This window comes from Dama dama, chromosome 18, assembly GCF_033118175.1.
Source record: "Dama dama isolate Ldn47 chromosome 18, ASM3311817v1, whole genome shotgun sequence".
NCBI lineage: Eukaryota > Metazoa > Chordata > Mammalia > Artiodactyla > Cervidae > Dama > Dama dama.
This window is the reverse complement of record NC_083698.1, coordinates 26,778,192-26,792,843: the sequence shown is the minus strand read 5'-3', so window position 1 is coordinate 26,792,843 and position 14,652 is coordinate 26,778,192. Positions and strand designations below refer to the sequence as shown.

At 39.7% G+C, this 14,652-nt stretch overlaps 1 protein-coding gene across 1 annotated transcript; it reads left to right on the top strand.

The window, feature by feature from the left end:
• Positions 1-261: 261 nt before the first annotated feature.
• Positions 262-11,219, top strand: POLR1F (RNA polymerase I subunit F). Its single transcript, XM_061165038.1, is given in 5 exon segments — positions 262-526; positions 5,363-5,504; positions 7,737-7,945; positions 9,448-9,838; positions 9,840-11,219. Coding segments are annotated over 5 exon segments (1,071 nt in total). The 5' UTR covers positions 262-284; the 3' UTR covers positions 9,927-11,219.
• The last annotated feature ends 3,433 nt before the right edge of the window (positions 11,220-14,652 follow it).

The following is a 14,652-nucleotide window of genomic DNA, read 5'->3' as shown; positions in this document are numbered from 1 at the left end:
AACATAGGCTTGTGCTCCCTGAAGGGATGAGATGCTGGTTGGCTTTAGAGAATGCGCAATCCTTAACCACAGGTTCCTAGCTTCACAGTGGTTCAAGGGCGGGGGTCGGGGGGGTGGGGTGTGGAAACGGTTGCCCCCTGCTGGTAAGAACGGATTACTGCAGCCACGGGAGAGGAAACTTCCTACGGGCGTGGTAGCTGGTGGATGACGTAAAAGGCGGCGTCCGGAGATAGGTGGTTATTGACTGCGTCATTAGTGCGCGCCGGGGAAACCTAGCTAGCCGCATGGCTGCGGGCTGCTCAGTGGCTCCGCGGCCGAAGGCGGCCTCAGAAGGGCCGGCCAGCGTCTTGCCTTGCCTAGAATTGCCTACTTACGCGGCTGCTTGTGCGCTTGTGAATAGCCGCTACTCCTGCCTGGTGGCGGGGCCGCACCGAAGACACATCGCCCTATCGCCGCGCTATCTTAACAGGAAACGCACCGGTATTCGAGAACAGCTCAATGCAGAGCTCCTGCGCTATTCCGAGAGGTACTGGTCTCTTACATTTTTTGTTCCCAGAGCGGACATAATCTTAACGTTAATAATCTTAACGGTGCCTGCCGCTCCCTTGGGGCACGGGATGGGGCAGCAGGTGGACGTTTAGTGTCAACAGAAGGGGGTCGCACCAGCTTCCGCGAGTTTAGCCCCGGGGCATTCTGGAGTCGCAGTCCACCTCGGGAGACTAGTGCCTCCCTGGTCAAGATCTGTGCTGAGTCCATTTCATAGGCAGGAAAGAAAACGTTACGGTGACAGGAATTGTGTAAGCGGAAGGGGTAAAGAAGCTCGTTGCAAGACAGGTAGAGATAAAAATAGACCAGGGGTCTGGAGACCGGCGAGTTCTATATGTTTTCTCATTTGATGATGAAAGTTTGGAATGCAGTAGTTAAAAACATTCTCACTATATAGAAAATTATACGCGAAGCGCTAATACTTCGTTTAATTATTTATAAACCACGAAGGTTGGTTTTGTTTTGACCCTGGTTCTTTCCCGGGGTTTTTTTTCTCTTGGACCTGATCAGGGATGAATGAAATACTATTCACCTTGTTTCCGTTTTAAGAATAGGAAAGCCTGTTGCTTTTGAATTTGAAAAAAACCTTCTAGTGCATTTAAAGTAAGATATTGGAAAATTACTTGGGCAGAGTTTCTCAAGGGATCCTGAACCCTACACAGATTAAGGATCTAGAGTTTATAGCTTCCTCCAAGCACGGGCACACACTTTCACTTGTGGGTCTATCTTGTATACTAGAGAATTGGGGAATAAAACCAAAGAAACAAACAAGACCCTTATTTCAGGAGCTATAAGCGCTAGTAAAAGAGATGTAGGCCAGATAAATCCAATGAAATGTTAAAATCTGACAAATCTAAGTTATAGTAAAGAGTGGTGAATTGGATCTTAGGACCTTTGAGAACAACTTGATAGGAGGAGGGAACTTCTGAGATAGTAGCATTCTGGGCAAAAAGAGTGGCATAAACGAATGGATACTAGTTGTGAAATAGAATACTTTGACCAGATAATTGTGAGCACTTTATAACTAAAGTTTATATATCAGGAGAAAGACATTGGGTACAGCTGAAAAGCTGGGCAGTTAGGGCTGGGGTGGATCGGAGACGGGGTGGAGGATAATTCAGAGGATGGCCATTTTTTTGCTCCTTTCCTGCCTTTGCCAGGTGTTTTAGGTTTTTGTTTTTCTGTTTGCTTAAGCCGGAAACTGGGTTACCACTTCATCCTCTAGGTAGCCTCCAACTCAGAAAACACTTGACACACTCTTGAGACAGTGGTATCTCTGGGATATAATCAGATTTGTAGTTTAAGAAACCACTTGATAGCGTTAGGTGGTGGTTTAAGGAGGGTGAGACAGTAAGCATGGAGAACATGTTTATAATTAAAGAGACTGTTACAAAGTGTAGAGAAAATTGATTAGAGAGTTTGCATTTGGGAGAGTTGAGGATATATAAGGTAGTCATAAAATCTGGAAACATAAACAAATCTTTGATCTGTAACCAATTAATGGCTGCACTTGACAGACTAGGGGAATAGGAGCCATTACCCCAAAGAGATGAAAAGCTGATTGGATAATGATAATTTCTGTAACAGAATTGGGATAGTGTGACCCTGTGGCCTCAATTGCACTCTGAACAGATCTGAACTCCCTACCTGACCCCGTTATTTTGGGGGTGTGCTGAAAACTCCAGTTTATTCTGTGCAAATGGGGTACCATAGATTAATAATGAGGGACAAAATATTGAACATATCAATAATTGTAATACTGATCAACCATTTATCATATATAGTTTGTTTCCAGACTTTGGGGCCATCCTGTACCATCAGAGAGGACCTGCTTCTCTGTTTAAGAAATGAGGAAAGCAAAGAGTTGAGAATAGCTCTTATATTAGTCATCTCAGCAGCAGCCCTATTTGATAGATTGTCCACCTTTTTTCCCCCAGTGACATTTTTTTAAAAAATGATTGAAAAATCTGCTTAGAGAAAGTAGTGTTCTAAAAATCACATTAAAACTTCTATCTTTGAGAGGTCATTAATGACAGCTCTTGAGTTACTTGAAAATGGCAAATATGTTCCCTCCCAGTAGTTCCAGTTTATTAATTCAGAATGTCTCAAAGCACAAATGAACTATCAGTTTCCATGAAGAGTCCGTGTTTACTCAACTTCTTCAGTATAGGTGGTGGTTTAGTTGCTAAAGCGTGTCTGACTCTTGCGACCCCATGGACTGTAGCCTGCCAGGTTCCTCTGTCCATGGGATTCTCCAGGCAAGAATACTGGAGTGGGTTGCCATTCCCTTCCCCATCTTCAGTGTAGAGGCGGCCTTTATTCTCATGTATAATATATAAAAGTCTTAAGTGTGCTTGCAGTCTATTGATCCCTTAAACTTGATATGATTGTTCTCTCAATATCTCAAGTGAGGCTACCACTCTGCCTGGAAACATACTTAGGATGGTTTCAGAAAAGCAAGAGAGGAAAAGATATAATGTTGAGGTGTCTGTCTTCTGATGATTTTTAGTATATTTAATGCAATGAATTGCTTCCCAAAATTGTCACAAGCCGTAGGTAGCAGTTCTGAACCCTGCAGAACTCCATTTGCTCTCTTGAAACATACTTTACTGAAATTAAACTTAAAGATAATATTAGATTAGCCACATGATTCATTTGGGTTTTTTAAAAACCCAAACGAACCTTCTGGTCAACCCAATATGAACTACCAACACAATCGGAAAAAAAAAAAAAAAATTCATTTAGAGCTCTAATACAATAAAATGTATTTCAGTGTGATAACACTCAAGCATGGCTACCCGGAAAGAATAAAGTAGTTAGACGCCTCCTGAAGCTGCATCTTGAATCACTGTGAAAGTATTAGTTGCAAATGTGAAGAGTGACGCGGGGGTTTTGAGTTGACAACTCACATCACCTACAGTGTCTATAGTGGTAAAGTGCTCTTACGAAACAATCTACTCTTGAATTTATATACTAGTTATATTCCTGAAAATTTTAATTGATATTGAAACCATGCAATGATGATTTTATGTTCATAATTGCACACATTAAGTTAGGTACTATAATCAACTGTTTATAAATACTTAGAAAATGAGGCTTGTCCTCTCATTTAAATCATGCAGACCCGGGGACAATTTTCATTGTGTCAGGCTGTTTTTATATGGCAGGATGTCTCCCATCCCTGGCCTTCACAGGTGTGACAACTATGATTTATCCCATAAACTCCCAAATGCCACTTACGGGAGAGCAGTATCCCCCCGCTGGAAACTGATTTGGGGGAAAACAAAGTTGATTTGGGGAAACAAAGTCTTGTTTTTGTTTTTTGTCTGATATGGCAGTTATTTTTACCCCCTCCTTGCTCTTCTGTTTTCTGGGCCTCTAACATTGTCTGGCCTGGCGTGTTGCGACTCATGGGGTCGCAGAGTCGGACAGGACTGAGCGACTAAACTGAATATTGTCTTAGTGATGGTGTGGTTCCTGTTTAGGAAAGCTATATGCAGAAATTAGTAATTCAAAGAAAGTCTTTCTGGAGTAAACCTCAGTGTGTATGGATTTCCTAATTGGGTGATTAAGTTGTATTCCAGTGACTCCTGGCTATTTTAAAACAACTGCTCCTAGGTGTACATTCTTTCTTTTATTCTGTGTGAACCATTCTAGAAGTTTGAGTTCACGAAAAATGTTCTCTGCTCTCAAAGACCTTAGCGTCCTCGTCTTCTCTGGAATCCAAACATATAAGCAAAGATAAACAAGAACAGTGATAAGCTTTCTCGGGCTTCCCAGGTGGCGCTAGTGGTAAAGAACCCACCTGCCAATGCAGGAGACCCTGGGTCAGGAAAAATGCCCTGGAGGAGTCTATGGCACCCCCTCCAGTACTCTTGCCTGGAGAATCCCACGGACAGACTGTCGTAGGCCTGGTAGGCTACAGTCCACGGGGTCGCAGAGTCCGACAGGGCTGAAGCGCCTTTGCATGGGCGCTGTCCTCAGAGTCCTGGAGGAGTGGAGCAGCAGGACTTCAGCTTTGCGGAGGACGGGGAAGCTTGCTGAAACAGGTCATGGCTGTGGCAGTGAAGCCACCAGCTCCGCCTCCTGAACTACTTACAATTTTTTAATAACTTGGAAATAGTTGTTGTTCAGTCCCTCAGTTGTGTCAGACTCTCTGCGACCCCGTGGACTGCAGCACATCAGGCCTCTCTGTCTTTGGAAATAGCAGTTGCCCCCTAATCCTGACTGTCAAGCTACACATTACAGTGTCAGAGTCAGTTCTCAAAAGCTAATATAATTGTATTTCTTACTTCCTTACACTAGCAACAGTTGCAGTTCGGGGATTTTTCTCCATCAAGTTATTGGCTTTAATATTGAGGGCTTCAACTTGAATCCTAATACTTCTCTTGCTACATGCCATCTAGTACAGATATTCAGTAATGGTGGGTAATACCAAAATTGCCTTGATTCAGTAATAGTCACAGAATGACATTTTTCTTACTAAGTCTCATTTTTTACTTCTCATTCTAGCATAACTAGAATTCAAATGGACAGCAGATAGGGAAGAAGGATCAACTTACTGCTCTTGGATAATGGACATTTTGTTTCTGGGTATTGAATAATTATTTTTAAGTTAGCCATTATTTTGGAACCCCTGGGTGAAATTAAACCACTAAAGTTGTTACAGGCTAATCATATATTATTGTATATGTATATATTTTCGCCATGGGTGTGATTATATTAGGAGATGTATACTTTCTGGACTCAGAATCCGTATAATGGCTTAGTTTAAAAGAGGATAAATAACATTTTGCTTTCCTTTTTTTTTTTGTAGCCTTTTAGGTGTACCCATTGCTTATGATAACATCAAAGTAGTGGGTGAATTAGGAGATATTTATGATGATCAAGGACACATTCATCTTAACATTGAAGCAGATTTTGTTATTTTCTGCCCTGAACCAGGGCAAAAACTTATGGTATGTATCTTTTTTCCTATTGTTCTTTGTACAGTTATTAAGTTATGTAATTTGGAAAAATTTAAGAGATTGTACACTTTGGGATTTTACAAGGATTGTTATTTCAGGTAACTAAAAATCATTTTTAAAGAAAATTTTTCAGTTTAGGTTTTTAATTTTTACTGAAGTGTAGTTGATTTGCATTGTTCTGTTTCAAGTGGAAAGTGATTCAGTTTAGATACGTGTATATATATTTTTTTCAAGTTCTTTTCTGTTATAGATTATTACAAGATACTGAATATAGTTCCCTGTGCTACACTGTAGATCCTTTTTGTTAATCCTAACCTCTTAATTTATCCCCACTCCCCTTCTCCTTTGGTAACCCTAAGTTTGTCCTTCGTGAATCTATTTCTGTTAAATAAGTTTATTTGTATCCTGTTTTTAAATTCCACATGTAAGTGATATCATATGTTTATCTGTTCTTCTCTGTCTCACTTAACTTCACTTAGTATGATAATCTCTAGGTCTAGTCATGTGGCTGTCAATGGCATTTCATGGCTGAGTAATATTTCAGCATGTATAACACATCTGTGTTATCTGTTCATCTGTGGATGGACACTTGAGTTGTTCCATGTCTTGGGTATTATGCTACTGTGAACATTGGAAGCATGTATCTTTTTCAAGTAGAGTTTTTGTCTTTTCTAGATATATGCCCAGGAGTAGAATTGCTAGATCATATGGGACTCTGTTTTTAATTTTTTCAGGAACCTCCATACTGGTTGCACCAGTTTATATTCCCAGCGACAGTGTAGGCGGGTTCCCTTTTCTCCATGCCCTCTCCAGCATTTATTGTTTGTGGACTTCTGTTCTGATATCTGTGCAGTGACAGTTGCATTGCGTCTGTGCATTTTTCTAGTAATAAGCCATGTTGAGCTTCTTTTCATGGGCCTTTAGACATCTGTATGTCTGTATATGTGCAATACTGTTTTAAGTTACTGGTCTTTTCATTTCAAAAGCATTGCTACTATCTTGTATTGGTACTTTTCTCTAATTTATCATATTATACTCTCATACTTACTACTTTCTAGATCCCACGAAAGAAACTTGGCTACCTCTTGGTTGTGAAGATACTATTCTATACAATTCTAAAATTTTGATAGTTTTTCCTTTCCTCATTGAGTATTTAATTGATAAACTTTGTCTTTTACAGCGAGAGAAAAATTGAATGCAAAGCATAGTGTTCTCATATAAGTCTCACTCTACCCACCCCCAAAAAACCACACATAATGTTTCTCTTATTATTGATAAGATGTGGTGCATTATAATTGTTGAGCCAATATTGATACATTAAGTAAAGTCTATGGTTTATAGTAGAGTTCACTGTTTCTATTGTACCTTCTATGGGTTTTGACAAAGGTATAATGACATGAATCCAACATTCCTATGGAATAATTGGTCACTGGTCTAAAAATCCTGTGTGTTCTGCCTATTCATTGCTCCCTCTCTCCCCTGGAAACCATGGCAACTACTATTTTTTTTTTTTTTTAATTGTCTCCATAGATTTGCCTTTTCCAGAATATCATATAGTGGAATCATAGAGTATGTAACCTTTTCAGATTGGTTTCTTTCACTTGGCACTATATTTTTAAGGTTCCTCCATGTCTTTCTCTTGATAGCTTATTTTTGTTTCAGAATAATATTCCATTGTATAGATGTACGTACCAGTTTGTACAGACCACCTAGAAGGTACCGTTCTGGACTCCAGGCTCCTTATGATGACAGACAGGTTTTACTCTTGTCCCATGTGGAAGGAGGTGCTGACATTAAACCACATTGTATATGTATATGTTATTTATAGTTCTGTAATTCAAAAGGTGATTTTTTAAAAAGCTTCAGGTATTCACTCATCTAGTTTATATTTGTTGATTCTTAAGGAACTAGGAAACTTGGAAATTTTAATTTTAACCTTAAAATCATATAGAATGTATTGTTATTTTACTTTTAAAGCTTCTAATAACGTTATGACTTCGTTAAAATAGCCATGCTCAAGGTGAGCTTTCTAAAAAATTCTAGTGTTCCTAAACTTATATTTTAGTGTAATATGTGGTAAGCTTTAAATGAAGATCAGCTTTTTGATATTACATCATGCCATTATTTTGGTATTTTCTCTTTGAAGATCAGTTTAAGGATTGTAAGGTTCGTTTCGTCTTTCTGGTGCTCTTGCTGTAATACTCATTTTCTCCCTCTTCTTAGGGCACAGTTAATAAAGTGTCCTCCAGCCACATCGGCTGCTTGGTCCATAAGTGCTTCAATGCCTCCATCCCTAAACCTGAGCAGATGCCAGCTGACCAGTGGCAGACGCTGCAGATAAACGTGGGTGATGAACTAGAATTTGAAGTATTTCGTTTAGACTCAGATGCTGCTGGAGTATTCTGCATTCGGGGAAAGCTAAATATCACTAGGTCAGTTCCTAAGCACATTATTACCATTTTTATACTTAATCATTTCTACTTAATTCTGAATTTAATTCTGAAACATAAGTCCTTCTTTTAAAAGTTAATTTATTAGACTATTTGTACTTCTAAACCACAGAGTCAATGTAAATATGAATCTTAAGTGTTATGACAGTGCATTGAATATTCTAAAGCTCTGCATCTAAGTGGTCTACATTGTAATAATTCAGTTTTTCAAAGTATTGTCATGTTGTTGTTAATGTTAACATTAACAACTAGTATGTTGTTAATCTTTTTTTAAAAAAAGTTAATCCTTGAACTTGAGACTACTAGAAGCTTAATTATATTAACATAACTATTAGTGTTTTGTTTTTACACAGTCGAAACAAAAATTATTTGATTATTGTCATTATATCAGGTAGATCATTTAATTTCTGTATTCTTCTTGTTTGGAATTCTTCTAGGAAATACTCTGATCCTGACCCTGGTTTTATGGCAGGGCCTAGTTGAGGGGTCATACTTCCTCTGTTATCAAGGCAGAATCTAGAAAAAGTTGCTAAGAAATGAGAATATGGGTTAAAGTTTTAGAGCAGCTGTCCAACAGTACTTTCTGTAATGATAGAAGTGTGCTGTATGTGTGCAATATAGTAGCCTCACTCTTGAGGAATTGAAATGTGTGACTAGTATGTCACTGAGGAAGTGGGTTTTTAACGTTACCTTATTGAAATGACTTAAATAGTTCTGTGTGGCTATTGCTAATTCAAGGGACAGCAGTTCTATAGAGTGCTACTTCACTGATCTTTGTTTTTATTTACTTATATAAAATACTCAGAGCTTTGCAGCATAATACTGCTTCATGAGTGCTCACTCAGTCGTGTCAACTCTTTGCAACCCCATAGACTGTGGCCCATGAAATTCCTCTGTCCGTGGGGTTCTCCAGGCAAGAATACTGGAGTGGGTTGCCATGCCCTCCTCCAGGGGATCTTCCCAACCCAGAGATCAAACCTATGTCTACAGTCTCCTGCATTGGCAGGCAGATTCTTTACAACTAGTACCACCTGGGAATCCAGTACTGCTTTAGCATAGTTTAAGAACAAGGAAACGAGGATTGGGATAGTAGATGGGGAACACCAACATTTTGATAAATAGCAGAAGTATGATTTCTCCCTATCAGATGTTACTGGTTTGGCTAATAAGGCTGGGTGGTGATGTTTAGGGTTCAGCATTTTCTGAACCATATTAAAATTCAGAAACCCTGTTTTGACAAAACTTTTATGTCATTTTTATGTGTGAAACAGTCTGGGAAAAATACTTGGGAAACAAAAAATGTAACACTTCTAAGACTGTCAGTGTGCTGGGAGATAACAGAATATTTGAAATTTGTGTCACAGTCATGATATTTTGTGCTACTGTCATAATTTAGAAAGACCTTACCATGTTGGAATATTCTTGATCTTACTTTGTTCTTTTATTTTTGCTTAATGCCCTGTACATTTTATTAATTCTTATAGTTTGCAAACCAAGGGCTCTGCAGTTCCTGAAAAAGCACCAGAAACTGGCGCTGATGAACCTGTCGAAAAACCTCCAAAGAAGAAAAAGAAAAAGAAGAAAGACCGAGAGTCATGTGAAGTGGAAGGCGGTACCACAGAGCCAGCAGAATTTGCAGATGTTACCATGAAGGACGAGACAGACCTGCAGGTTAGTAACAGTGTGAATGGCCTCTGGGAGGGAGAGCCAAAGAAGAAGAAGAAGAAGAAGAAGAAAAAGCACCAGGAAGATCGGGACCAAGAGCCTGTTTTCCAAGGCAGTGACTCCAGTGGTTATCAAAGTGACCATACAAAGAAGAAAAAGAAAAGAAAGAGTGAGGAGGCTGAACTTACACCACTCGTGGAACATGCACCTAAAAAGAAAAGGGGAAAGTAATTTTCTTTTGTGTGTTTTAAATATGATTTGGTTTTTTAAAGAAGATTTATACACAGTAGATGACTAAAGTTTAATTAAGAAATGTTTTGTATTGCAGTATTTTGCCTAACAGGGAACATTTTGATTAGTTGAGTTTGGGGTACTAAAATTAATTTGGGAAATATCAGTATTATTACAGTGCCATTTATTGTATACAGAATAGAAAGGTAAGAACTGCCTTCATTCTTCCAGTGGATACATTCTAAATAAAATGGTTTCTACAGTCCCAAGACTAACAAAAGGACTTTTGTGACACAGTGATATAATGTATATCGTAAAGAATGAGTTTGAGCTTGGGTGGTGGTTACAGGTTTTGAATTTAGTCATAGCGTTACATGCCATGTCATTAGGCTTTTGTTTGTTTAATCATGGCTACTGTGGTACTTTTGTTGTTTACCTTGGGATGGTTTGTCAGAGGTATTTCTGAAGTTTTCAGAGCTCTTTATAAACTGCCCTCTTTAGAACCATAGCCCTGCCCATGGATCATGAGTTAGGAGACAGTGCTGTTCTTTCCTTCTCTGTGCGTGTGTGGTGTGTTCTGTTCTCTCTCAGAGGAAGAGTCTGATGAAGACAGGATAAAGGTGATTCTGACTAGTGGGGAATTTCCCTATTTTTAATAACTGAGTTAAGCTACTAGAAATTATTACAAAAACAGTTATTTACTGCTTTCACTGAGAAAATGTGGAATATGTCTTAACTATTGGAAAACACTGAAGAATGAATGGACAAGCGAGTTCAGCCTGATAATCAATGCAAGATTGTGTTAATTCAATGTATTTGTGTTACACATAGTAGACCATCATTCTAAGGTCGGGGGTATAATGGTAAACAAGGCAGAAATGATTCCTTCCCTCGTGGAATGTGATAGGAGAGACAGATGCACCCATACAATATAAGTAAGAAAAGATCGAGAATTACTAATGCTGGTAAGTTCTAAAAGAAGATTCTCTCTTCCCACTGCTGTGATCCACGGCAGCCCCTTTCAGTTGCCATTTATCTAGTATCAGACGTAGTCCTGCTCTTACTCTGTTTAATGTCTGTACCAATTGAAGATAGAGTTGGGAGAGTCATTCATGATGTTTGTCTATAAACAGATGTGCCAGACAGTGGAAAGGGGTGAGCCAGTGTCTTTTCTTACCATTAAGTTCATGTGGCTATTTAGCCCTCACAATGAAGCTAGTCCGGTTTGAGATGAGGTGTCAGTATAAAACATATCAGACTTTGAAGATGTACAAAGAAAGAATGCAAAATACCTCAGTTTTGTATATTGATGAGATTATAATATTTTGGTATAGTGGAGTAAATAAAATATTAAATTGGCTTTTTCGGTTTTTGTTTTTGCTTTTTAATTTAAAAATTGTATCTGAGGCCTGTATTATCTTTGTTTTGTAGAGCACTGGTTTGAAGGATGAGTTGAAAAAGATTTAGAATAACCCAGTCATGTTCACAGGGTTTAATGTAGTGCCATACCTAGAAAATGTTTTATGAATGCTTCCTTAAAATTTTTAAATTTGAATACATAATTGTAATGTTTCACTAAACCATTAACTTTTAATATTAAGTCAGACAATTCTAAATTCCTGATGGTAATGGCCTATCAAGCTGTTAAATTAATGCTATTCATAGCAAAATACATTCTGGCTTGCCAAAATAAATTCTCACATGTTATGTTTACATTTTTTTTTAAGAAAAAAGTATGCTGAACTTGAAACTAAATTTATCCATGGTTTTTCACAATGACAGTAGCAGAACTGGTCATTTGCCTTGCCTATAACAGTGACAGATTTTACCTGATACAGAAACCTCTGATTATGGTATCATCTATATATCCTTCAAAACATTTCTTACATGCTACACTAACCTAGGTTTTTCCTTTTCTATCTTGGAATTTGCTCATTAAAATCCTCTAGCCTAGGCTAAACCTCTTACCTTGTCTTCTACCTCCTATTAATCACTGGAAATATAAGTTTGAGATGTATTTAGGGCTATGCTTCCCACAACCCCAGTCATACGCCCCATCATAGTAAACACTTCATACAACTCAGTATGAAAAAAGCCAAACACAATCAAAATATGGGCAGAAGACCTAACTGACATTTCTCCAAACAAGGCATACAGATGAAGTACAAATCAAAACGACAGTGAGGTGTCACTTCACAGAGGTCATCATTAAGAAGTCTAGAAATGATAAATGCTGAGAAAGTGTGGAGAAAAGAGAAGACCCCTGCACTGTTAGTAAGGATTTAAATTGGTGCAGCTGCTGTGGAGAACAGCATGGAGGGTCCTTAAAATACCAAAACTACCATATGACCCAGGAATCCCAGTACTGGGCATATACCCATAGAAAACCATAAATAAAGGTAACATGTTCACTGCAGTATTATACACAATATCCAAGATAGGGAAGCATCCTAGATGTCCATCCACATCTGAATGGATAAAGGAGCTGCTATACCTATATACAAGGGAATGTTACTGAGTGATCGATAGATCAGGTTGAAATAATAGCATTTGCACCAACAGGGAATGAACCAGTGACAACTAAGTGAAGTAAGGCAGAGGAAGACAAAGACCACACGGCATCACTGATAGGTGGGCTCTAGCGTTTGAATGCAGGGACCAAAGGAAGAACAGACTCGCTTCGAAAACCCACTGAGTGTTACAGAAGGGACAGCATCAGGGGAGGGAATGTGTCAGGAGCCTGGCCTAATGTAGACACACTCACATGTATAAACTAGGTCACCAGCAAGGGGGAGCTCTACTGGGCAACACACTGTAATAACTGGTATGGCCAAAGCATCGGGATCACAGTGGATATGCACCTCTATATACACCTAAGTCAAGATGTGCACTTCCAGCAAACACTGTACATCAACTATACCCCAACACGAAGTACACATAAATTTGACAACTGGAGGAAATGCCTCCCATAGTCCCCTCAGGCCTCAGTGACCCAGGATGGTGACACATTCCTGGAGTTTGAACAGCCTTCCAACCAAGGCCGGACCCTCCTGGGACTGAGGGAGCTGAGGAGGATGACCAAGAAATGAGGCCCCTAAGGACCTCTAGCGTTTGTCCGTTCTAGAAGAAACAACCCTCTCCAGACCAGGGCTGCCTATCCATGACTAAAACAATCCTAGCACACACAGACACGGGAGACCAGCTGCTGAATAGCTTGGAAAAGTCGTCTGACGGCCATGCCTCCTGGTGCTGGCCTTCTTACCTCCAGCATCTGAGAGTTACCCCACTCATAGATGATAGCACTCTAGGCAGAACACGTGTGGAAGGCTTGGGATTTGCCTTGGGTGAGGAAGTGAAGAACGATGAAGTAGTGAGCACAAGCCCTGGGTGTGTGTCCTGACACATGCCATGCCCATGTTCAATGCAGGGACAGGACCTGCACTTAGCTTTGCTGCACCAAGAAGCAGAGTGGGGCGTGTACAGAAATGCTGCCCTTGTGGCCATTTTGTGTAACAACTCTAAAACTAGGGCTCCAAGGAGCTTTGCACTCACAAGGCCCTAGGGGCTGTGAATGACTCTTAAGAAACAGCCTTGGGATGGGTAATTGAGTAAGAATCGGAAAATGGACAGCCTTTCAAGAAGCCAATTGCAGCAGGTAAATTTACTCACAACACTAACAAGTACAAAGATCCCCTTGTCACACATTATTAGAGACAGGAAAAGGAAACCTACAGGAGATATATCCCCCTCCACCCATCAGATGGTCACCAAAATGTCTACAAACAGCCAGTGCTGCAGAGGGCCTGCAGAGAAGGGAATCCGATGCCAGACTGTGAATGAAAATTGCCTACAGCCATATGGAATTGAGCATGGAGGTTCCCTAAAAACCTGAAGATGCAGATATTGTGTGATGCAGAAATCTTACTCTTAGGCATACATCCGGATCAAACTATAGTTGGAAAAAGACATCCACCCCAACCTTCACTACAACACTGTTTTCAAGAGCCAAGACATGGAAGCAATCAGAGTGTCCATGGAGAGATGAAAAAGAAGATATGGTACATATATTCAAAAGAGTGGTACTCAGCCATCCCAAAAAAAGAAAGAATACCATTTGTAGCAACACAGAAGGAACGAGCCATGATGATACGAGGGGAAGCAACTCAGAGAGGAAGAGAGATATCATATGGGATCACTGTTAGGTGGAATCTAAAATGTGACACAAAGGAACTCATTTCCAAAGCAACAGAATCTCAGACTTTAAAAAGCCACTTTGTGGTACAAAAGAGGTCACATCAGGAGGAAGGGGTCAACGAGGACACAGAGTAATATATGTATTCTTTAGAATATGAACCTAGAGCATCAAAAAGTACATAGTGTATAGCACCAGGAACCCTATTCAACAGTGCATAAAACCTTATAAGGGCAAAGCTCCTAATACAGACTGGATATTCACCTACATAGACCCGAATCAAGTTGCTGGACACTTGTAACAAACTCAACACTGGATATCAACTATATCCCAATAGAAAATAAAAGTTAATTTTCAAATAAGTGAAAATAACAGCTATATTCCCCTCTGCCCTCTGTGATCCAGGCTCCTGTCACAAACCCAGACACATTCCCACTGGTGCACAACTACGTTCCACATCCATTTATAACCCAGGAACAGAACTTGCACTCAGCTTTGTTGCCCCAAAACCCGAGTGGGGCATACAGGAATGCTGCCGCCTTGTGGCCATTTTGTTGTAACAACAACTAAAACTGGGTCTGAGAAGAACTTCATGCTCACA